Here is a 26798-nt window from a genome sequence, read left to right as displayed (position 1 = left end):
GTAGATAATCTTGTCAGCCGCTGGTCACTTGGCGTGATTCATGAATGCGTTCGTATTACAATTCCATATCCGTATGTGTGATATTTATTACGTTGTAATCACGATAGAGTATTACCACATAGGTGCATACCTAGGTACTTCAATTTCATATGGTGTGGGTCTAGCTCTTTCATGCGGTTTCATATGCATTGCATCCAGGTTTCAGTATTTCCTAGACCAGGTTAAATTAGTTTTTATTTTATTAAAGTACCTAAATGTAATATGTTCATTGTTCATATAGCTTTGCCAACTGCAATACTTTCGAATTCCAGTCTAGGTGGATACAGCTGAGTACCAGTGTTTTACATAGAGCGATTCCCTATCTGACCTCAACACAGTAACATGGGCAAACTGCTGCGAACATTGATAATCCCATAATGACGCAAATTACACCTCATTATTGAACGTATCTTCCGAAGAACAGGGGAACCCAATATGGCATAGGATGGTCGCCACGGACCGACCGCGCCAACCCTTTGATCGTTCGATCTTGTACTTTCCTAATCCTAACTAAATATAGGTACGTTTAGCTTAGATAACCAAATTCACCTTAAAATTCAGGTCCTAATCCTTATGTAAATTCCTACACGCAGACGTATTTCAGATTAACTTTCACATTTTTAATATGGAAGGGATTAGTAAGGATTTTTTCAAGATATAAATGTAGCGATTATTACGATGAAGATTATGTGGGCTGAAAATTCGCGGAAGCCGATGATTATTTCAAACGAGTATGTGTATATACCTATACCTACCTCGTATATAACGCCTTTTCGTCTGGCATTTAAATTTCTAGTAGGTATAATATGCTCGGCATTTTTTTCTCCATGATATTAATACGTTACTTGTGAGATGACGTCGTGCAGAGCCTTATTAAGATGAACGGTATAGTATAGAAGGGCAGAACGATGATGATGAAGATGATATTTTACACAGAGGTAGCTGCTGATAAATTAGATCGGGTCCATTATCCGACACTGTTACCTTAAAAATGAACTTTTGGTCAACCTTTGGGCCAACTATCAGCCTACAGTTTAGTCGGCAGTGTGCAATAGCTCTTACAATCCAAATTATAGTCTCATAGGGTGCTTACATAAAGAAACAGGTTACCGGTACAGACAAACCTGTAAGGGTAGGTACCGATCAGTGCAGGTGCAATATTTCAATGAATGATGATGATGTCCTCCTAGCCGATTATCGGCTACGACGGCTGTTCTCACGTAAGGAGATTAGCCAACTACGCAGGACATATTATAGTGCACGAGCATTTGCGCAGACACAGGTGCACTCACTATTCCTTAACTCTCATAGCCCGATGGGACGGTTATCCGACACGACCGGAGAGAGATCAGGCGCAGGACCGACATTTACGTGCTCTCCGATGCACGGGTGTATCAATCACCAACTTCCAGGCTCCGGGCTGCTTTGTGAAAGTCTTCTAAAACCCACTAAGCGATTTCGGCCCGACTCGGGAATCGAACCCGAGACCTCGTGCTCAGCAGCCGCACTTACGACAGCTAGACCAACGAGGCAGTTAGTAAATATTTCAATACAATCCTATTGACTCACTTATAAAGAAACAGGTAAATTACAACCTGTTTCTTTGTGTTTATATAAGCACCCATAAAGTCTAATCTTCTTTATATCAAATTAATATTTTCTAAGAAACAACGAAATAATTAGTCGGATTACCGAAACGTAGATTAGTATTAATTAAGGTTCTCTAAATACAAAAAGAATAGACGAATTCATAATTAATATTTAGGTAACAGTATCTATATAATTGCTTGTCTGTCGGTTAGTAATTAATTATGTAGATTTCGAACAACGTACTATGTACCTAGTTGATTACTAGCTTCTGCCAAGTCCGGCAAATTGGAACACGTAAAGGGAGGCTTTACGTAACTAGACTAATAGCTTAAGTACATACATAAGCTAAATGATTAATTGTGCAAGATGAGTGACTATTAAGATAATACAGCTTTAGGCTAGTATTTCTCTTATTATTTTTTCTACTAATTTCGCATCGCAGACGGGGTAGGCCCCAGAAGAGATGGACTACAACCCTGATTGGTTAGAACACTCAAAAGATCGAGAGATGTGGAGACAAAATGGGGAGGCCTTTTCCTAGCAGTGGGACAATTCAGGCTAAAAAAAACAAAAACTAATTTCGCTGTAACACTTACCTAAAGGATTTGATCAAGTCCATCATCAGATCCTGACAATAAGAAAAGCGTGCAAACGTAACAAACACACATAGGCAACAACATAAGTTACGATTCTATTCAATAATCCCACGATGTTTTAAACTTTAATATTACAATACAACACTAGTAGTAGGTACCTTACAATGTTGCAGTCGCCACGTGTGTCGTGACACGCCGACAGACGCGAGTATGTGATGAATATTAATGTGAAACCGGGTTATGTCATACCTGCCTTTCATGTCTTTCGGCTACGATATGGTTATAAGATTCATTATTACATACTTGTAAACTTGATAGTAGCGTTATAAAAAGTGTCTGTTTCGATGAGGAAATTCGTAGATGACATGTCATGATACTAAACGTAGGTAGGTAATTGTTTCATCACTAGGGATGAGTGACATGCCTGAACTTCGTTTCCATTCAGGAACAATCTTTTTTTGCTTCTATGAAACAATACAATACTAGAGGTATTAAAGTTTGCCGGCGTCATTTCCTTTCAATAAACATAGCCTACATAAGTAGAGGCGTGGTGATAATTCCGACTCCAGTTAGGTATTGAAATTCTAGCGAATTTAAGAATTTTGCTGTTTTGAAAAATAACCGATTCCTACGAGAATTTCAAAAAGCAGACTCGCTTTCTTCTACATATTTAGAACAAAAGTAAGCCGGTCTACGGTCTGCAGTTCTCTACAGGATTATCTTAATGGAGATATACATACATACGTCTACACATCGAAAATACTTAGGCACACTACCTTGAACTTTAATCCTGGAATTCCATCAACGGTATTCAAACAACCGAAATCCGAACAAATTCCCATGGTCTACCGACGATCGTACGAAATAAAATCAAGTTAATTACTTAAATTATTGCGAGCAAAAAACATTACATTTGCAATCATTGCAAGCGGCGGCTGATTCTTTATTAACCATAACATATTTTTTTTACTTTTTTGTTTCATTCGTGGTTATAATCAAAATATGATCTGCTATTTTTGCGAGCTACTTACTCATATAAATTTCACTGTCGGTCTGTCAGAGAAGGAAAATATTTCCACGGAAAAAGCAATACACGACAGTCGCTTTAAACTAATCATCAGCTAATGACTCCTCCAACAAATATTCAAAATGACTAAATGAAGAAGTAGCCAAAATAAAAATACCAAAATGAGAAACACGCGGGCTGGCTGCATCAGTAATGTGTATTAGTCACTTCGTTCGCTCGATCAACGTCAAATTAAGCCTTGGTCCGCCCATATTAGACCATCGTGAATAAAAATAATTTTAACAGGCAAAACCAGGGAATATTACCAGTATAAAACCAGTTTAAAAGATATGACTGTCATCCAGGCCGGATGCTAATGTTTCGCAGCCAGCATTTCTGCGAATTTGATTGGCCAATCAAAAAGGCTCTGAAAAGGATTCGCGGAAACAAATATTATTTATATTTCGTTGTAGGAATAACTAGCGTTCACTTCTGCGTAGTACAAAATGATTGGAAATACCGACTTTTGTTCACGATTCTTTGTTAACTGTTTTAGAGAACTATTTATTATTCGCAAAATTATTTGCAATTTATGGATAAAACGTGATATTTCCACAGGTTTCTGAAATCATTGCTTAAACGACAAATTGCAGTTAAACATTAAACAGAACCGTTATAGCTATCTCCATTGTTTTAAGTCACAAACAATTCACAAGAAAACCGTTAAACGCCAATGGCTTATTAACGCCATAAAAATTCAGGAAAACGTTTACACCATAGTTCGGTGAATTTTAGTTAAAAACTCATACGAGGAAAATGCAACGTCCCGCATCGAAGGGTTAACGGTCTTCAAAGTATTGGTACCGTTGCTAAATTAGACGAACGGCATTGACAATGGGTCGGAAAGGCCCGGTCAATAGTTTGGATGAGGAAACTTTGGGGTTAGAGACCTACCTGGGTATGTTTGAAGAGTTAACACGTGTAAACTTTATCTTTTTTTTGTGAATTATTGAAGGAAAAGTTTGACTGATGGTTTGCGAGGAGGTTTGAGGTCACCTACACAGAAAATTGAGTCACAGCCTCACACAACGGAGGATCTCACAATCATTTGATGATTTAGTTATTTATGCTAAATCAAATGAGAGAAAGAGTGGCCTTGGTTACGTTGCTGGTCCTCAAAAGCCCATCTTTATCTTACCTTAGTACATAGATTTAGTTATTTATTGAGTAACTTAACTAAATGAAAAACCTATGTAATTGTAGGCTCTTGTAGGTAAGTATGTAACATCTTGAAACGATTTACATGTATCTCCATGCTTCTGAAACATGGAGAGGTTCAAGCGGAACGAAACTCATGAATATTAAAAATCCCCAAATGTCAATAAAGAGCTTAATTAAACGTAACATTAGCATAATCTCTGAAAGGAAACGAGACAAGGGTGGTAGGCCTGCCCTTCGGTAGCTTACGCCTACGGAGAACGGCAGCTGACGTGATTATATCAGGTACCAAAGTTGTCTTAGAAGCCTCCGACCGTGTCGAATGTATTCAAACACTGATTGTCTTTAATACACAATTAATAAACACCTTGTATGTTAATTATTTATACTTTGTGCACCATGTTGAACGGCGGATTTAATCCTTAGGCGGTCTCTACCTAGAAATATAAATATTTTACACTCAACTACCATATTACAGATATAACCTCATTAAGACACATGCAACATATATTATAATGTACTTAACATATTGTAATTCAAGAGAAAATGAAGACTTACACATTATATTATTACTATTTAAGGTATATACGTGTGTTTCCCTTTGTATAGGAAATACATAAGGTAAAGGTAAGGTAAATACATTACTACATTACAGATCAAAGTGTTGTGTACAGTCACATTCGGCTTTCCAATCAAGAAAATACCCTTTGATATCCATGTAAAAGTACCTGTAATACAAACCCAAACAGTCCAAATGGGATAGGGTATGAGCATAGCGTGATAGCCTGATTTCAGCAGGTAAGTAGTGTTCCCAGAATTATCCCAAAAACCGGGACAGCGATAACACGTTTGGAGTATTCCAAAAATGCATGAGTCGTCCCCTGTAGCTTATAGGATATTTTTTATAGATGCTTTAATGAAAAAGCAGGAATGTTAAGCTTGTTTTCAGACAACAGAGACTTGTATAGAAGGGGATTATGGGAAATCCCGTGAAAAGCAGGCAACCTGGTAACACTAGTGATTCACTTTCAATCTAATTGAACCACGATGCGCCATCAGTGGAATCTCTTTGATGATAGCACTCGGCCCTGATTGGTTTGTAATTAGTTCAATTGATTCGTAATAACATTGAGGCTGGACATTAACAGGGATTACTATTTAATTTTATAGATAATTGAAATGGATTGGCTTTGTGGGTTCTTTGTGATACGCTTTGCTGTGGGTATCAATTTAATTAATTTGCAGTTTTCTATATATTTCGCTGTTTTCATAAAGTGTGTCGCATTAAAATAAATTGTGGGTTTAAGCCGCTACAGAGTAATATTTTTTGTTCGAATAACCGACACAACGCGTCACCGAACACGACGAGTTTGCAATTTCGCATACTTCAGCAATCAAGCTCTGTTCGTGCCTCTTTTGTATCGCTCAAAGCGGGTTAAAAGGCAATATTCAGTAGAATTTTTATTGGCTATGTTACAGGTATGCCAGTTACGTTTTTGCCTGGAGTTTGTACGTGGGCGCTCGTGTGAAGCATGGGCGGATTCACGCGAATATGAGATGAACGTTAAATTACTTTGTTCGTTTATACATAGGTACAGTAGGTACATAATAATTTTTGGAGATTTGGTGCATTGTGACTAAATATATTTGCTGTTGCACAAAAAGTTTTGTTGCTAAAGAACTTCAGTTTTGTCATGTAGAAAGAATATTCTCCGAAGGATCATTTGCTCCCTACGTTTTCTCTTCAAGAAATCGGAGACAAGATATTATATCTATTGATTAAGGTTATTTTAAAATTAGTTACTAGAGAATATATAAGTATATTCTTCAGGGAATTCAACATCAATGAACATCATTATGTAGGTGTAGGTTTTATCTCACCAAAGCGAGTGATCCATACTTCTGTGTGTAGGTAAATAGGTACAATTGTCTTTGTATGACTCGGTGATTCAACCACTACTGAGCGCTTCCGAGCTTACCCACTATACAAAGTCTACCTACCTATGTCTTCAATATACATGTATATAACCCCTATACATCTTCATAGATCTTCAACCATATTGTTCCTGGCACCATGTATATTGACGGTTTACCACCACAGAAGCCTTTGACGGAACCACTCTTCCTGATCGAACGTCAAACATGACACGTCAATTTGATGCTCCGATTGTCACTCTATAGTTACTAGACGGTAGTTTATGCTTGAAATAAGCTGTATATAGTACAATGTTGCCTGAAGATAGAATTGCTTCGATGGTTACAAGCAGTTGCTTGCATGACTTGAATGTGTGGTTTAGATGATGTTAACATCGAGTGAAGAAACATATTCTCAGCTTTGATTTCTTCATGATTTGAATTCTAGATTTCGGAGATTCTATCTTCTTTCTGGTTATAACTAATAGAGGCTATTTAGGCCTCAAAGAGACTGACAAGGTTTGATATCAATTTAGGTAACGGCTGACTTCCCAGACGAACGAATTTGAACCTCAGACTCCGAGACATAGAGTAGAAAACTGTTTGATCTCGATAACATTCAAGTGTACAGTGTACATAGACTACCAATAAAACATAACGAGAGTTTTAGCTACGTATCCTAGTTGACTCGATTATCGGATTACTAGATCACCAAAGTAAAGTGGTTTCCATAGCAACGGAATCAATAAGATTGCTTCTTCCAATGAAATGATATTACTCTGAGTCAGCGGTACTTGATCTTTTCCTTGGAAAGACGTGGGATGAAAGCAGATTCGTCTTTGTATTAAACTTGGTACTTTACCCGGGTCCTGAGGGAACTGGATATCCACGAGTATTGTGTAGGTACCTACTTTAATAAAAATACCTGGTGAATGGTACGTGCAAAGGAGATGGGATTAAAGTAAAAGTAGTGCTTATCTATTTGATATTGGTTCTGCAGAAATACCTACTAACAATATTTGATATAACTAACAATATAACTCTTATAGTTATGTGTAGTTGACTAATATTCTGAAAGTCAAATAAAAATGTTTTTAAGATAATTATACCAACATTAATGTTATCTATAAACCGTTGATCTCAAAGGGTACAAGTTACAACGACATAGAATAAAATAATTCTGTGCATGACATCAACCGTATTCCCCGAATATCAGCAGTTTACTTACAGCCCAATTCTACAAAAAGAAGGGTTTCGCCCATTTTGAAGCGTTATCAAATAAAATGGTCCCATTGTATATTCAATATTGCTTGTATGTTTAATCTTGCCGTAAGGGAACAATTTTTATTAGTAGTTAATATCTAAGTTGAATTACCAAAGGTATTTCGACAAATCATCATCTGCCTTGCCTTTTCCCAATATGCTGGATTAAGATATTTCGACAAATCTGTACTAATATGATAAAGAGGAAACACGTTTGTTTGTAGCTCAAAAGCTCCGAAACTACTGAGTCAATCTGAAGAGTTCTATCACTGTTAGAAAGCTGCACTCTTCCCGAGTAACACAGGCTATTTTTTATCCTGCTACAGGCGGTAGTTTCCACGGGACGCGGGTGAAACCGCGGGAAAACGGCTGTTGTATTTCTATTTGTCTATTTGCGTACAACAATATGGGTAGGTACTTCGACGACTTCCCATTCACGATTGTTATTGAAACTGTTGAAACAAATTTTCTTCTGAAGTGGTAACACAATATTGTTCTGTTTATTTCCATTTGAACTGTATTGTGATAAGGCTTCGCTATTCATAATAACAACAAACAAATGGATACTGTAACATTTTGTTTACCTTAAATTCTAATTCTCTGTTTACTTTAGGAAACTTTAATAATGTAAACGGCCCTTGTAGGCGTAGAAGGGTTTCCTTTTGCATTAATTAAAATATTGTTTTTAAATGGTCGAAATAGTATCTTTTTGGCGTTATTATCGCCGTGAAAACAAGAAGAAACCCTTGATAAGCTTCGTTTTACTGGTGTAGAGTTACTTACCGTCTTTTGAAGCGCCTACGCTTATATTTATAAGGAGAAGATATTCTGTTCATGGTAAAAATAATTTGTGCCATTCAAAGAAATTATAGCTTTTATACAGAAGTAGGTATATAAATATCATGTCACATTTCGTCTTTTCTGTCCGTCTATGTATGTATAAAATGCCAATCGCAAGTTTGTGAGCGGGCAAATTACCTGACGTGTGGTAGCTCTCAACTAGGAGACCAAGTACCTATTTCCACGTTTGATTTCATTTTGCGAGAGTATTATAATCATATTGTAAATACATACCTATATTACTGTATTTATTGTAAATATATACCTATATATATATATATATATTTCCTTTAAAAAGAAACTACGCGACCACATTCACAAGAAATTTGCAGAATCGCTACCATAACTTGTTTCCTATTCTTTTTTATTTCTTTGTCTCTCATGGCAAATGTAATATGTATGTATGTATGTATATATATTATTGTCCATATATTCTATATATATGTCACCGTAAGATTACAAACATCGTTAGATTACAATCTATCTCGAGAGATTGTAAACTGTCGAATTATTGTGAACCGTAACATCTGATAGCAATTTAACGCATTATTTTTCGCTATATTATAATCTATCGATGAGAAATTGTCAAATTGTCAACTGTCCGAAAGCTCTCCCTGATTGGTCAGTCTTTTTGTAAGATCGACCAATCACGACCAGCCGTTCTGTTCCCATGGAGTTCCCGTATACTTTTATATAACTAATTCTAAAGATATAAGTTATTTTCAACAGGAAATCAATTTATAATCACGAAAACACAGTTGTTTACACAATCGACAACAAACGAAATAAACAAACAAAATGGCGGGAGCGGCGGGGGCACATTACGTTCTACCAATCAGGGCGCAAGATGCATTCCGTTCTACGCCAGTTGACAATTTGACCGCTTTACATTGATAGATTATAATATAGCGAAAAATAATACGTTAAATTGTAATCAGATGTTACGGTTCACAATAATTCGACAGTTTACAATATCTCGAGATAGATTGTAATCCAACGATGTTTGTAATCTTACGGTGACATATATATTTTTTTTGGATGTAGATTATATTAAAAACTGCACCTACCACTGCTATTTCCCCACCACCCAAAGGTAGACTGGGAGAAAACGCATAAGGCGTTAAGTCCGCCATTGTACTGTTTGTGCAAAAAGTATTACAAATAAATAAATATGTATGTAAAAATCTTTGTAATTATTAATATTATATGTTCGCGCAAATTGGCACCACTTTATTACTCTATGATTAGACGCCTCGAATTCCGCGAAATCATAGATTTGTGTTACCGTCGGAGTATTCGCAGAAACCTGTCAAATACATGGGCACTCATAAATATATGTATATGTATTTACAGCTATATGTAATTACATATATGCTTTATGTAATCACACAAAGTAGCAAATTAAACTGTCAGTTTGTAGTTATAAAATTACCACTGTTTACACGGCACATGTACTAAAACAGTCAATTTTTTGTCTGACTGTCTGTTTGTTCTAGCAGAACCGATTTTGAGGTTATGGACTCGCGTGAAACCGTGTAGAAAAGCTAGTATTAAAAATCAAAGCTAATATTTACTTACACTTGTACTTACATTCGTAGAAAAACCGACGGATCGATATTTGTTATGAAAATGCCAGTTTCTAATACCAATGTGAATATTCGTGGAAGTGCATTTACCAGAGTTTATCTACCCATTGTCGATGTGGTAGTTCTATGAAGCAGCGGTTAACAAACTGCCAATGTCAACGAGAACAGCCTTGGTTGGAATTCTGAGAGCGCTATCAGTATAATTTTATCCATCTTGATAGGGTACTGAGGTGCTCAAAGTTTTTGTCCGCTTGACCGGGTAGACAGGGAGGCGCTGCGTATAGTGGAAATCATTATTGGACCTTGTTTCTAGTTCAAGAGATTGAAACCACTGTTTATGGCTAACTAGCTTTCCGCCCGCGGTTTCACCCGAGATAACCCCGAGATAACTGCTTCCCGTAGCCGGATGGTGACAAAAATCAATATATCTACCCTTCTCCTGGCTCTAAACTACCTCCCTGCTAATTTTCAGCTAAATCGGTTCAGCCGTTCCGTACATGTGAAAATTTATAGATATTTTGTTTTAAGAAAAAATATGTTTATTCAAGTTTTTTCTTTCAGATTATTAACAGTTAGATATTATGAAGACACATTTCTGCCTACCAGTAGGCTTTATCTTGAGCATTTACTAAAAATATCAGCATAGAAACAATTAACTTTATTTTATTTTCCCTGAAAATTTAAACAGATGAAGACTTGTTTTGTGTATTTTTCCTCAATTAAGATGAAAATTAAAAGATTTGTCATTTATTTGCTTTTGTTGTTTCTATGTCAGTTTTTCTTATCTCTTCATTCCGCTTTATTTTTTTATTCTTTATTTTACCTTAACAAGGTTATTTTTATATCTTTCATTTGGAAATTATGATACTTAGGTAGGAACTGTAACTTGAATTAAAATAATCTATTGAACAGGATTTAATTTTTAAGTGTGATACTACCTACACTGATTAGCCGAACCTGCCTTCATTAATTATATCCATTACCGTCCACTGATAAACATAAGCCTCACCCAGCGAAAGTCGACAAACCTCTAGATTCTAAAAGGAAGGACAAATAAAGCCCTTTTGAACAATTTCTGGATCACTGAAAAAACTTTGAGAGCCAGTTTCCTGATAATAAAACGTGTTTTTATATGATTATACGCAGAAACACTTTTTCTATTCGCTTCATAGTATTGATACGAGTTATCTAACGTTACAATCAGTACTTATTACGTAAATACATACCTATCTGTGTTTCCAGGTGGTGTCCTATATTTATACATATAATTTACATATCGCAATTGTACAACCATAATTCTTATTGGCTGTCGGGTAAAACCGTGGGTAGGTAGGTAATGGCGTCCACGGCCGATTTCAGCCACGGCGGCTGTTCTCATTTAAGGAGATCAGCCAGCTGCGCAGGACATATTACAGAGTACGAGCATTTGCGCAGACACAGGTGCACTCCCTATTCCTTCACTCTCATAGCCCGATGGGACGGCAATCCGACACGACTGGAGAGAGATCAGGCGCAGGACTAACATTAATGAGCTCTCCGATACACGGGAGTATGAATCACAAACTTCCAGGCTACGGGTGGCGTTGTAAAAGATTCTAAAACCCACCAAGCAATTTGCCGACTGTGGAACCAAACCCGAGACCTCACGCACAGAAGCCGCGCTGTCTACAGCTAGACCAAGGAGGCAGTTCTATGTACGAAATTTATTAGATAAACTACAAATGAAATCATAAAGTATGTAAAACGTTTACATTATGTATTATGTAAATAATATTCCCAAATATATTCTTTTAATAAAAAACTTTCTAAGAATATGGAAATTGACTTCCACCGAATTACACAAATTCAAATATTGTTTCTGTTGATTGAGTTCCGATCGAAAAATGTCCTCAGGGAGTTTTTTCTTATTTTATGGCAAAGAATAACATATCGGTATTATTTCTTTGTACTTACTACAGACGAAGAAAACTTCTTTTTGAATAAATTGGTTGAGAGTAACTGGTCTACTAATATGTAGTTCTGTCTATGCGTTTGTGTTATCACAAAAACCTTAACGTTTATTTGTTTGAGCTAATAGCAGGCACCACTAGGCCGATTTGAAAAAAAAAATCAAAAATATTAGATTAGGTACATACGCCACGTAGGTATAAGTACGTATTTATTTATTTAATACTTCTTGCACACAAAAGTACAATAGGTACGCCTTAGGCGTTCTCTACCAACCTTTTAAATTATAATCGCATTGAGAAAGGTCTATAGTCTACCTTTATCATTTTGCGCAATGTAGTTCTCATGAAACGCGGGTAAAACCACTGGTGGAAGCTAGCACAAATGAAAGCAGACTAGCATTCCCATTGAGGTCTGAGCGATCCCGGATTCGATTTGGTCGAGCACGGTTGGGTGGATAAGCGATCTAAATTAAGGCTTCAAAGCTTCGACGATCCAGTACTAGGAAGTCTTGTTAGGCCTTCCTCAAGGCTTGCACAAAGGGTAATCTGGGCTTTGAAGCACCTAAATAGGCAGTCTAAGAATGGTAGTGATTAAATCTATAAGTTGGAACAAATCTATCTATTAGATTGTTAGATTTCTAACAATCTATGTTAATGTTAATATTATAATGTAGGCTCTTAAAAAAAGAGATAAACTTTATGTACGAATGAAAATTCTGTTTTTTTAATGCAAAGTGCATAGGTAAAAGAATTTCAAAATCGGGAGCAGGTTAAAAATACACAACTCATAAAACCCATGATGATCAGTATCAACTTAAAATTTACTTAGATATAACAGATTGTACATGAACAAAGACACATCTGAGGTGACATAGACAGATGAATTAACAAAGATGACCACAGACCATAATACCCTTTACACGTGTCCCCTTACAAACTAAACCTCTTTCACGAGAAACTCTTCAGAATTCTCTTAAAACGAACAATGGCGCAGATTCGTAATCATTTTTCCCAGTATCGAGGTTCTAATATGCCTTGGAAGCCTTATAACTGGTAATGACGAACCATTCATGTTACCTAGAATCGTACCTCCCACCTTCGGAGAATATTCAAGGTAAAACTGAACTTTACCTAGACGTTAGATTTGTACTTTGTTACCTAAAGGTTACTATTTAGCTCAGGTTTAGAATACAAATTGATTCTCAAGGCGTTTGGAAGATTTGCAAAACGGCTAGCGTTTTTCGCAGTTTTCGTGGCTTGTGCTGATTTTTAAGATTTCTGAAGCAATAGATCTCCATGTTTTTTAATTCAGAAATCTGTACCTAATTAATAAAAAAAATGAAAACCCAAAACGCTTAAGAGGTAAATTGCTTAGATCATAAAAAAATAAATAGATCTTTACAATTCAAGCACTTAATGTTGAAACAGAAATAAAAAATCCTACATAAAAGTGTGTAGAAAAATAACGCTTTTCCGAAATGGCCTAAATTTTTCATTCTGAATAAAAAAAGAGTGTGTTCCTTCATTTAAAGTAGGTATTAAGTAAATACCTAATGGAATTGTAAACTGCCTTAAAATTGAGTAAAACACTCGTAGATAACTTAATTTTACTTACAAAAATACTCTTGTTGACGAAAATGGTTCTAAGAAAAACCACTCATTCCATTTTCCCCGTGGAGAACAAAAAGCTTTTTCCGACGAATTTTTTGAACTTGTCAAACTGGTTTTACTTAGTTGATTCTCTTTCATGTTGATGCCTGTCATCTTTTATTTCCATTTTCTGAATAAAATCCAACTAGCACACTAGTGGAAATAGCAGCCTATTTTGCAACTGTTAGCTGTACAGTAGTGCTTTAGGGGTTCCGAAAGTAACTTTAAGTTCTATTATTGCTTCCGTAGCTGCTCATGGCTGTAAATATCACTCAAGGCAGCAGAAACTGAACCAAATTTCACTCTAGGTTTTACAAGAGATCATTCTACAACCCATTCGCAGCCTACATCTTTAAAAGAGAGTTCAAACAATTATGTTAAAGGTTAAAGCTGCTAAAGAGTTTCTATTGCCGCTGATGTACGCGTTAGAACTGCATAAAGACTCTAATTGTAGACTTTTTAACGGAACTGTATAAAAGATATATTTATCACTTTTCTGCCACTAAAGGTTCCATTGCAGAAGTGATTTGTTCTTTTGTGCAGACTTAAGTAGGAATTTGATCCTCTGTTCTACTCATAGCCGCATTAAGGCTCCACAATAGAAGCAGGAGATTAATAGACATTGCCTGCTCATTTGGATACATTCTGTTATTTTATTCACAAACACAAGCAAGGGTCCCGTAGATTTCGTTTTCTCAATTACTGATAACGAATCAGTTACAGAGGAAAAATAATGTTTGTTTTGAAGTAAAAAAAAACTTATAACAGAAAATATGTATTTTTTCAAGAATATACAAAAAATCTGTAGCTCCATTTATTTACTCTCAAGTATAGTGAAACACTTCGTTTTTCCCATTTAGATGGACAGATGCAAAGTTCTTGTTTATTTTGTTGTGCATTATGAGTTTGAATTATTTTGAACGGTACTCTGAAAACAAGGTAACACATAGTACTTAAGTGTTAAACAATTAACAATAATATATCATCGTGTTATAGAGTTTCCAACGACTTCTACGGATCTCTAAACAAGTAGCCATTAACAGTGTGGTTTGATATCTGCAGTATCACAGTGCAGACTTGAACTGCAATAGTGGTACAGATATTACTTGGACCTTCAGAAGAGTGAAACTTAGCGCTATGAGAGGAGTTTTTAAGGTTGAAGTTGCAACTTAAAGCTGCTTTCAATGGATGCCATGTTTACAAGATAATTATTTATTAGTAATGGAGAAATTTATAGGTTTTTATCGCATTTGTAGTAAAATATATCTAAATATCGAACAAGCAACTTACTAAAAACGAATGTAGTCCAGTATGTAATTTCAATATCGTGTAGGTATGTGATATAAAAATATTTATATAATAATAATTTATATATTTTACGATATTCTGAGGTAATTATTGAGGCGCGTTAAAAATATTTCAACAATATCAACAATATGCACGATAAACTGATCTGCGTTTGTAGCTACTTGCCATATAATACAAAATATAGCTCAAAAACACTTACCTTCACTTAATATTTATTTGTATTCAGTAATGTCTGACTCAGGAACAACAAATATATTTTATAAATGAGAGACAAGGTGAACGATCAGTAAATTTTTCTTCGTTCAGCTAAATTTGTCGTTCATTCAATAATCGCCATAAGAGCTTTAGTATGGTGTTAATTATTAGTTGCCGCTCCTGTATCGCTTTTATGCCTCTACTATGAAGTTCTAATGGAACTATAGACTGCAAAAAGTTGTGCCCCTTTGGCTGCAAAGCTGCTGCATAAGGTCTGTAGAGCACGCTCTGGCGCTTAAGCTTGGCACCTTTAGTAATAATCGGATTGGCTCTAAAGCTCTTAAGCAACAGTTTTGTGCTACTTGGGATAGCACTATAATACGCCTGTTTTCACTGTAAGAACGGTTTTGGTAAAAGTGTGCGTACCTGTTTGTTAAATGTTAAATTTTAAATGTATCGTCCCACTGCTGGGCACAGGTCTCCTCTCAGACGGAGAAGGATTGAGCATTAATCACCACGCTTGCTCAATGCGGGTTGGTGATTTCAGACTTTATAGTCCAGGTTTCCTTAAGATGTTTTCCTTCACCTTTTTATCAGCCATTGGAGTCTATGATTCTAATCTAAGATGATATTAAGTCTTAGATGTTTATTTCTACTTATTATGTTATACAGGTACAGGTATATCGGGTGTGTCGTACCTAGGGTTGCCATCTCGAATTTCGCCAAACCCGGACAAAGATTAAAAAAAACCCGGACATTTGACGTAAATCGCATTTTTTCCCCGGACGGGTACTCTTACACCGAATGAGGTTAGTGTTTTGTATCATAATGCCGATAAATACGGAAATAGAGTTAGGTGCTTTCTTACATGAAAAGTGTCCGGGTTTTCCCCGGACGCTTTTTGAAAACCCGCCCGGACGTCCCCCGGACGGGGTCAAAACGAGGACAAATCCGGGGAAACCCGGACGGATGGCAGCTCTAGTCGTACCTAATCACATTAAATCCTATCACATATACTCTATAATATTCTATGGCGAATTGTAAAAAAATAACCTAATCCATTCAGTGGTTTAGCCAAAGGAGTCATTTTTCGTTTTCATAATTTACAACATCATGTAAAGCAGAGATAAAGTTAGTATCTAATGTTTTGACCAGTTGACAGCTGTCAGTTTTCATGGGAGAATTTCCGTTGTTTGTAATGACTGACTCTCTTGTGGTGTTCTAATTCTAGGACATTTTTATTCTATTTACTTTGTTTGAAAAATCTTTTTTTTACGTAGTTTTTTTTTGTTTTGTGCTAAACGACATATTATATTAACCAGTAACCTGCTTTGAGATGAATAACGCACGCAGCACGCCACAACAAAATTTAAAAAACTACCCTTTGATGTTCAAATATACGGATCCATTCACTTTTGCAAACTCTATTTGCAATCAACACACCTTCTATTTTGAAACGGAAAATTCAAACGAACCAACACAAAGGTACTTTCGGAAGTTTAGAATTCGGTGCTCAATAATTAATCTATGTGTTGGAGCGTTGCTGTGAAAAACGAACCTAACTATTTTAACAAAACGGAGTAGTAAAAGATGCCGAAACGAAACTACTGAAAAATAACTATTGTGTGTTAAAAGGGAGTATTCTAAATTCTAAAGATGTATATGTCACCGGAAAATAACAAGATCCGTAAGTTTATCAATTTACTAGGAAGTTTATAAACTTTCGTAAGATTCTAAACGGCAGATAAATTGTAATATTTTACGTCCACATTTTCGTAAATTGATAAACTTACTGAACTCACTCGTAAAATAATAAGTAAGCAGTAACCAAACGCTACGCGCGATCTGGGGCCCGATTCTCCTTAGTTAATAATGTCAAAATCGAATAGAAATCGAATCGCAATATGATCGCAATAGCAGTTTTAACCATATCGGGCATTCTGCTACTAATAAAAGACCAATCGTATTCGATTGACATTTGATTGGTGTGCGATTGGTCTGCTATTTTGGTAATTTTGGTCTATACGGTAGTTTGTTGTACAATCATTTTGCAATCGTAAATCATTTGCAGACAAAATGATTCATTATTGAATGACAGAAAAGGATAAAAACGTTTATTTCAAAGAAAAAATAGCGGAATGCCACATACGCTTCAATCGTAATCGAGTCGGGATCGGATCTCAGTCGAATCGAGTCGAACGTCAATCGAATGTTGCTTATGTAAAATTAGGAGAATCGGGCCCCTGATTGGTTGAAAATTGACCAATCAGAGAGCAGTGTGTTATTTTACGTATTTCAAAGATCGTATATTAAAAAGAGTTTCTGTGATTGGTCGAACCATATAAAATCTTACGAATAGATATTCGTTAGTTTATAAATTTACCGTATGACGTCGGAAATTGATAAATTTACGAAAATGTGGACGTAAAATATTATAATCTATCTCCCGTTTAGAATCTTACGAAAGTTTATAAACTTCCTAGTAAATTGATAAACTTACGGATCTTGTTATTTTCCGGTGACATATTCACATGTTTTGGATATGCAGTTTGTTGTGTAGGAGAAATAGAAATAAACAGTACCTATCTGTAGTTGGTATGTTTAGCTCTTAAGGTCTGATTTGTCACAACAAGTCTTAAGCGTTTTATTAGGTTCTATTTTCATTCGTTGACTTATTATAAGCAAATTACGACTCTCCAAAACTAGCGTGATATCTCTGATCGAAGTGTATGTGTATGCTGCTTAACATGAAGTCAGACTATTAAGTGAGGTATGGGGTCTAGCGTTTTCTAGTGCAATTCAAAATGGTATCATTGCTATTTTATGTACCTCAAAATCTGTACATTATATTTTAAAATAAACTAAATCTATATTTACATAAAAAAGAAAACTTAAAAGTAATAAAGGGCGTCGAAAAATTGATCCTCATCGCTGTCACCCGGCAGTGTACCCAAAAGGCTGGTTGCATTGCCACGTATCATTGCTTATACAGACAGCTTTCAACTGCACAAAAGACGTTGTTGCAATAATTGTAAGTGACATTTCATGAAGGAGGCCTATAGATGTACCTACCTATAGCAAGCCGAGGTCTCAACGGAACTCATTGAACTGACTAAAATCCGTACATTCCCAAAGCTGACTAACAGAACGTTTCTGTTTAAACAGAAATAAGTAATAAAAATGTGTGAACAATTTCACAGAACACGGTCGGTATACTTGGTATTTAGGGCGAAGGAAATTAGTCATACAGCCTTTTTGTTCTACTTACACCTTTTTGTAGAGATTCGAGGGATGTACTGTCGCCCTCATTAATTGTTAAGCCACTTACTGCTGCGAGCGGTAAAAAACGAAGGTATTAGCAATATTTTATATCCCACCAAAAACATTAAATGTAAAAAAAAGCCAATCCTCTACGCAATTCCTCCACCGTAAAAAGTTTTGAGATCGCATAGAAGCCAAGTCCTGTTCTACTTTATTTGTAATAATAAATCAATATTTTGTGACTATATCAATAGTTTCGTTCACTTTACAATAATATTGACTTGGCCATGAGCACAATAAACTACAAATATAATACAGCATATCTTGGAGAGGTGAAAGTCAAACATGAAGTTTAATATCACAGAATTTAATACTTTTAGTTTATTCAATTGTTACTAAATTACCGACAGTCAGTATCATCCAACATCAATGAACTGCACATGTACTATGGCGCATGTTTAGTGCATGGTGATCTCAAATTCCAACAAGTCCATAATCAGTCCAATCGTAAAATCATGTCCATATAGAATTTATCAATTCAATGGTATTTACACATTCTTACAAGGAGCGACTTTTAACTTGTGCTCATGGCCAAGACAGTATTATTGTAATGTGAACAAAACTATTGATATAGTCACAAAATATTGATTTATTATTACAAATAAAGTAGAACAGGACTTGGCTTCTATGCGATCTCAAAACTTTTTACGGTGGAGGAATTGCGTAGAGGATTGGCTTTTTTTTACATTTAATGTTTTTGGTGGGATCTAATTTATTTTTTGTAGGTCTCTTTCTTCTCTAAGTATAGGTAAAACAAATTAAATTAACTGACATGCAACTAACTCAATATATAACAAACTAAATATGTACACCTAAAGTAGCACGTAAACAATATTTTTTTTACCTAAAAAAATTCGAAATTGTCGAATTTTTTAATCGAATATCTTTTAGAATAAAAGAGATTTATTTCAGAGGTAGATGACGCTATCACATGAAATTATTTGATTTTTTTTTTTTTTTTTTTTTTTTTTTGTTTTTTGTGAATGGCATCTCGCAGTTCAGCCTAGGAGGCTGTTTACTGCTTAACCGGACAAATCCCTGTGGATACCTAGAGCTTAAGGCCTCCAGCCAGGGGCAAAAAAGCTTACAAACTAAGCGACTGCGCTAAGGGCACCCCCTGTGGGGTACGAGCCTCGGCTTAGGGCGTCGCTGACTACAGCAAAGGGACAGGCTGGATCATGATTTAAGGGGCGTTTTAACTTTAACGCTCAGCTACGCGGGCTGGCTAAGCAAGGGTCGGGGGGGGAGTTTGACTTTCTACGCGTACGCGTACCTCGGCGTGAAATTATTTGATTTTTTTTAAGTACTACTTATACTAAGCTATGTAACGAAACCATAGCGCGATTTAGACCAGGACAACGCCATCTATCGAGCGAGCATGCAGTGTTTATCGCACTGCATTAATATGAAAGATTTTATCATTATTCATTTCATTTAAACCTAGCTTTTTTATTCATATGTTGTATATTTAATACATAATAACAATATACCACTACGTAACAATAAAACAAATAGTAACATTTTGTACATAAATAAATAACAAAGTTATCAATGCAGTCAAAATTCATACACAATGTTCTTGAAAAACCGCAAATATAAATTTGTTTCCTATTTTTTTATTAAGTTTTAAGGTTTTTATAATTTTCCCTTTATATGTAGCTAATAACCTATCTTGGTGCCAAATTTGAAGGTACTAAGTTTGCTAGAAGTACCTTAGACTTTTGATGATCGGTCAGTGAGTCAGTGACAAAATGGTGTAACTTTGATCGCTCATAGCTCGTAAACTATTTATTCAAATGTCTTGTAATCTTGAGACTGGGCTTGTTCTAATACTTACTCTTGGTCATCGAAAACCTAAACTCCTAGCTTTGTTCACATGGAAGATACAGGGGGCTGAAATAGCCGCGAAACGCTTCGAGAAAAGATGGTACGGCCGTGCCCGCTTTGCTCGAGTCTTGGCTGGGGCACTGCCGTGCCCTCAGAAACATTGATGAACAATTTAGAACCTTATTTGACCGACCTCAGCTAATTACGATACTTATTTTAAAAAAGAATATTCATCATCATCTGCCTAGCCTTTTCTAAACTATGTTGGGGCCGGCTTCCAGTCTAACCACATGCAACTGAGTTCCAGTGTTTTACTGACTTTCTCAACCCAGTTACCCAGGCATCCCAATAACCCTTGCTAAGACTTACTGGCCTCTGACTACCCGTAGCGACTGCCAAAGATGTTCAAAAGTTCTGAAAGTGGCTCAACCATTCACGTCCATGTCTGTACATTAATATCGGGTGTGTCGTTCATAATCACATTAAAATCTATCACATGTACTTTATGATATTCTATAGCGAATTGTAAAAAAAATAACATAATTCATTCAGTGGTTTAGCCACAGGACTCATTTTTCGTTTTCATAATTTACAACATCATGTGTAAAGCAGAGATAAAGTTAGGAGTATCGAATGTTTTGATCAGTTGACAGCTGTCAGTTTTCAAGGGAGAATTTCAGCTGTTTGTAATGACTGACTTCTATATGGTGTTCTAATTTTCGCACATTTTTATTCTATTTACTTTGTTTGAAAAATGCATTTTTTTATTTTCACGTATTTTTCTTTTTTCTTGGTGTTAATCGACATATATTAACCAGTATATTAACGCATTTCATTTAATGTGATTATGAACGACACACCCGATATATTTTAAGTGACACAAATTCAATGTTTTCCTAAACCTTCACAACGTTTGAAATTCAAATGCTCTAACGTAAGAGACAGGTGGTAATCCCAAACGGAATTTTTACGTTGCTACAAACATAATACACTGCAAACATACATTTTTGTTCTCCGAATTTGTATTTATTCAGCAGGTATGTTGATTGGTATACACCTAAAATTGAATTAAACTAATTCCAGGTTTTTCCTTTATTTATAAACCGATGCGGCCTCGCAGAGGGAACGTGCATGCAGTCTGCATATGGTAATAGATATCAGAACTTTGTTTATCCGTCTGAATTTTTTTGCAAAAATCCACACGAGCACAAGAGCAAAGATTTGACTATTTGTTTATATCTTTAAGTAAATCTATTAAGTGTACTCACTCATTATGGGTATACCTATCTTCATAATTACAATTATCTTTTATTTACCAACTTATGAAAGCAAACGTAGACTTTATTTTCATTCTTGTAGCACAGGAAACAAGGCTGCCTTATTACAATCGCCGATACCGTTACTATAGCAACGCCATAAGGTTATAGGAAAAATAGATATACAAAGATTAATCTGGATTGGTTCTCTGGCAGGAAATTGTGAAATCAAAAAAACGTGTCGCATCCGCCAGCGGAAATTGGTTCCTACGCAATCTATTAATAATAGAGGTACAACTGTGTTTGTAGGTAACTACTGTAAGCCTCGACTGTACTTGATTGCTTTTGTTTTTAGTTATCTAATCTAGTTTATTCTTTTAAGTATGATCTCCGTTTTGACTGATTTTGACGACATCCTTTGTGCCAAATGTGAAGAGCTGTTACAAATTACACTAATGAGAAAATAGAAAGAGTAACATACAGACGTAAATGGCCATAACGTCTACATAGTCCATACAGAAATAAAACCTTTAAGCCCATAACGTCTCAACTCATTATATGTATATGTCACCGGAAAATAACAAGATCCGTAAGTTTATCTATTTACTAGGAAGTTTATAATATAAACTTTCGTAAGATTCTAAACGGAAGATAAATTGTAATATTTTACGTCCACATTTTCGTAAATTGATAAACTTACTGAACTCACTCGTAAAATAATAAGTAAGAAGTAACCAAACGCTACGCGCGATCTGATTGGTTGAAAATTGACCAATCAGAGAGCAGTGTGTTATTTTACGTATTTCAAAGATCGTATATTTAAAAGAGTTTCTGTGATTGGTCGAACCACATAAAATCTTACGAATAGATATTCGTTAGTTTATACATTTACCGTATGACGTCGGAAATTGATAAATTTACGAAAATGTGGACGTAAAATATTATAATTTATCTCCCGTTTAGAATCTTACGAAAGTTTATAAACTTCCTAGTAAATTGATAAACTTACGGATCTTGTTATTTTCCGGTGACATATATGCTACTTTCAAAAACCAGCGAACAAAGTCGGGAGCGAAGTGCTATTAGATATTTCTGTACGAAAATGAATTCAGACAAATGTACAATGTAGTAATGAATAAAATACAGTTGTTTGTTAAACCAGTTCTGACATAGTTAAGTCTATTTGTGTTCAGGATTCCCGGTATATGTTGTCTCGTATGCGACTAGATGGCGTTGCCGCGTTTAAATGCAGGCTATGGTTTCGTTACCAAAAATAGTATAAGTTGCATTTTGACATTATATTAAAGGTCTTGCTATTTTGAAGAGTGTTTGTATTATTTTGTCATCTATTCCTGAAGAAATAAGGTGCAAAGTTAAACATGGTCCATCGATACCGAATAGTCACGTGGTGCGCAAAAGAGAGATATTATTGAGATCAAAGATTATAAACTCTTTGGAAATTGGCATCGCACTTTTTTGACATTGAACTTTGACAACTTCAAACATGGACAAAGATCTAAGAATTCTAGAAGATATAAAAACGCAAATTGAAAAAGGCCTAATCAACTTTAAGAAGTCGCCGAAAGACAGGATTGACCAACATTATGTGGAAACAAGGCAACAAATGTTGGAACGATTATTTACCACCTTCTCATCAAAATATGAAGCTATGGTTGGCGACTACGGAAGCGGCAAGATAGCGAATTATTTTCAAGGCGATGTTTTTGAAGCAACATCAGAGACGTATTTATGTTATCAGGTTCAGCTTAAGAAAACTATGTCCACATTTAATACCATAAAATGTAAGTCCAGTGGCGAAGGTTCATCAGACAATTCGCGACCATCTGTCACAAAATTACCAAAAATTCAAATTCCTATTTTCAGTGGGAAGTACACTGAATGGACATCGTTTAGAGAGTTGTTTATATCACTGATTCATAATAATTCCATGTTAGACGATGTTCAGCGGTTACATTATCTCAAAACTCAATTGTCTGGTGAAGCTGAGCAACTCATAAGACATGTTCCTGTCACTCAAGCTAACTACAAAATATGTTGGGACATGATCGAAAGTCGGTATAATAATAAAAAGTACATTTCAAATTGTATTTTGCAGCGGTTGTTCAATCAAAAAGCGGTAAACGTAGACTCTTCTAGTGCCCTAAAGGGACTTCTTGATGTGACAAATGATTGTTTGCATCAATTGTCAAATCTCGGTATAAATGTAAAAACATGGGATGTGATTGTAATTTATATTATAAGTTTGAAGCTGGACGTAGAATCTAGGAAGCAGTGGGAACTGCAAGTCAACCAATCATCATCCGTGGATTTTCCGTCTTGGTTACAATTTCAAGAGTTTTTGGAGACTCGTTTCCGGGCTCTTGAATTTATTCAGCCTACTGGTAAGCCCAAGGTCTTGTATAGTTACACAACATCTCACCCCAAAGAAGTAAATGACGTTACAAAGATGTCATGTCCACATTGTGCCGAAACTCACAGATTATTCAACTGCAAGAAGTTCTGCAAGGAGGAAGTCGAACAGCGCCGTAATATTGCACAATCTTTAGGTTTGTGTTTTAACTGTCTAGGAAAGAATCACACAACCAAAGTTTGTAAATCACTCACCACATGCCGTTTCTGCCAGCGCAAACATCACACCTTATTACACCTCAGGAACTATAGTATACCAAGCACGGATGCTGGTTCTAGCGAACCAACACCACAGCAGACCACTAACCTCGCAACTCATCTTTTAAAGGGTATCGCTCCGGGACGAGTCCTGTTAGCCACAGCTCTTATAAGAGCCGAGTCAAAAGATGGGTCCACTCAAGTACTACGAGCCTTGCTGGATCAAGGATCGCAGGCGTCATTTATAACTGAAGCAGCAGCGCAGTTACTTCGTCTAAAGAGGATTGGTAGCAAAACCAAGATAGCAGGTATAGGAGGTAATCAGAGCGGCGTTAGCGTTGTCTCCAATTACACTGTAAGTATGAACGTACAATCATTGTACGAACCTTCTTATACCATCAAAGTATCAGCGCATGTATTACGCTCACTGACTTCTGTAATGCCTGACGCCAGTTTCGAAATGCAGGATTGGTCTGAAATACACAATGTTCAGTTGGCTGATCCCCACCTTAATACCCCTAACAAAATTGATGTTTTGTTAGGAGCTGACATTTACTGTCAGATATTGAAGAAAGGTTTGATCAGGAGCCCTAAGGGTTCCCTAGTAGCACAAGACACACAGTTAGGGTGGATTGTGTCAGGGTTTGTTGACAGAGATCACATTTCCCATCAGCAGCAATTGATAGTTTCAATGCATGCCCAAGTTGATGAAAATGATAATCGGTTGTGGGAAGTTAAGTCTGATCCCTCGTTAGTCAAAAAGCTACTAACGAGTAAAGAACAAGCATGTGATGAGTATTCTCATGCAACAATAAAGCATGTAAGATTGAAATCACATAATTCTAATGTAATAACAAAATGTTCATTTCTAGGACGCTTGGAGAAAATCAGCGCCGAGTCAGCCAGAAATCGTAATAACGCTGTTTATCTTCCTCATCATGCTGTGGTTAGAGAAGATAAGCTGGCTACTAAAGCAAGGGTGGCCTATGATACATCGTTCAAGGGAACAAATGTAGTTTCATTGAATGACACCTTAATGGTAGGACGCACCCTCCAGGCAGACTTGCGGCATATTGACGACTCCAAGCATCCATATCATTCCGAAACGTAGGTCAAGATCATAGTCAAGATGTATACGATGCGCAGTCACGACAAGAAATCAGCCGAGAAGAGAAGAGAATCGACAGAACTTGTTTGTAGAGTAACACCGATATACGATATACTTGCTACAAAGGATGTATTTGCCTATTTGTATGAACTTCTGTTCACATTGTGGCAGTTTCAAATTGATCAACAGCAGGATTTCTGTCTTGTTAACGTTTTGTCGCTCGACTGCTAAAGGAATGGTATAAGGGTTTCTACGTAGGCGCAACAGGGAGTAGTCACACATTTCTTTCAGAGGCATAAGTGGACATCTAGAATTCCTGAATAAAAGCAAGGCGATGTTGTGTTATTAAAGAAGATGACTTATCTCCAGCCAAATGGTTGTATGGTCAAGTTGAACAAGTGCATCCTGGAAAGGATGGTATCACGCGCGTCGTCACACTTCGGTGTAAAGACACCTTGATGAAACGTCCAGCTTCAAAGCTATGTTTACTCTCCATTATGTAAATATGTTTAGTTCGAAAACGCAGTTAATGTTATGTTAACCTTATAGTTTTTGATACAAGTAAATTGTTTTGTAAATGCATTATACTATTAGTAAGTAAGTTTTGAAGCCATTAGTTATTTATTATATACAAACCGTCGTATCATTATTACTGTTCACTGATCGTTTGATAAATTCTATTATACATATACAGTCCATTGCTCTATTTAAGTACTTTCGATCATAGTGGGCGGTAATAAAAAGGAATAAATTCCTTTTAGTGGGCGGTATGTTCAGGATTCCCGGTATATGTTGTCTCGTATGCGACTAGATGGCGTTGCCGCGTTTAAATGCAGGCTATGGTTTCGTTACCAAAAATAGTATAAGTTGCATTTTGACATTATATTAAAGGTCTTGCTATTTTGAAGAGTGTTTGTATTATTTTGTCATCTATTCCTGAAGAAATAAGGTGCAAAGTTAAACAATTTGTTTTGTAGTGATGTGATTTCGCTGTGCACCGAATTCATGCATAGCGACAAATGGGTAGCGCGAATTTGTAACAACTTCTGTTCAGTTTTTCACAAAACTCAATTTTATTGGAACCGTTTTGTTGCTTGTTTTTGAATACATTTCATATTCACGTCCTGTTTCAGTGGGTTTTTGGCATAGGTACCTATATTAATTTAAGATATTGGTGTAAGCAATAAACTGAAAATTAACAATTGGTTGAAAATTAAGTATTGTAAGATTCACTCGGTTTCCTGAGACACACTCTACCTTACTTTGCCCTTTTCATCATCATCATCATCAGTAGTTTTATTGTCCCACTGCTGGGCACGGGCCTCCCCTTTCAGAGAGAAGTGTCCATATTTTTGCTTACAGCATTATTTTTACCATCACGTACAATAATTCTCCTACGCACTAAGTAGAAGTTGAAATCGAAATAGGTATATTTTTAAAAACTTAATAAGTATTTACTTGTTCTCAATATCGAACAGGTCAACTAAAACCATTTACTGGAAAA

At 36.0% G+C, this 26798-nt stretch overlaps 1 protein-coding gene across 1 annotated transcript; it reads left to right on the top strand.

Annotated features, from left to right (window-relative positions):
• Positions 1-23062: 23062 nt before the first annotated feature.
• Positions 23063-25901, top strand: LOC124633110. Its single transcript, XM_047168207.1, has 2 exons — positions 23063-24541; positions 25059-25901. Exons 1-2 carry the CDS (start codon positions 23063-23065, stop codon positions 25200-25202), a joined length of 1623 nt encoding a protein of 540 aa, XP_047024163.1. The 3' UTR covers positions 25203-25901.
• The last annotated feature ends 897 nt before the right edge of the window (positions 25902-26798 follow it).

The sequence above is a fragment of the Helicoverpa zea genome, chromosome 9, assembly GCF_022581195.2.
Source record: "Helicoverpa zea isolate HzStark_Cry1AcR chromosome 9, ilHelZeax1.1, whole genome shotgun sequence".
Lineage (NCBI taxonomy): Eukaryota > Metazoa > Arthropoda > Insecta > Lepidoptera > Noctuidae > Helicoverpa > Helicoverpa zea.
Note: the sequence above shows the minus strand (reverse complement) of the source record. Positions and strands in the feature narration are given on the sequence as shown.

What these genes read in the sequence shown, in the direction of transcription:
- LOC124633110 (XM_047168207.1), top strand. Translation starts at nt 23,063, where the DNA reads ATGGACAAAGATCTAAGAATTCTAGAAGATATAAAAACGCAAATTGAA. An exon ending in GCGTTGTCTCCAATTACACT is followed by an intron (nt 24,542 to 25,058) that starts GTAAGTATGAAC and finishes GTTCATTTCTAG; the next exon opens with GACGCTTGGAGAAAATCAGC.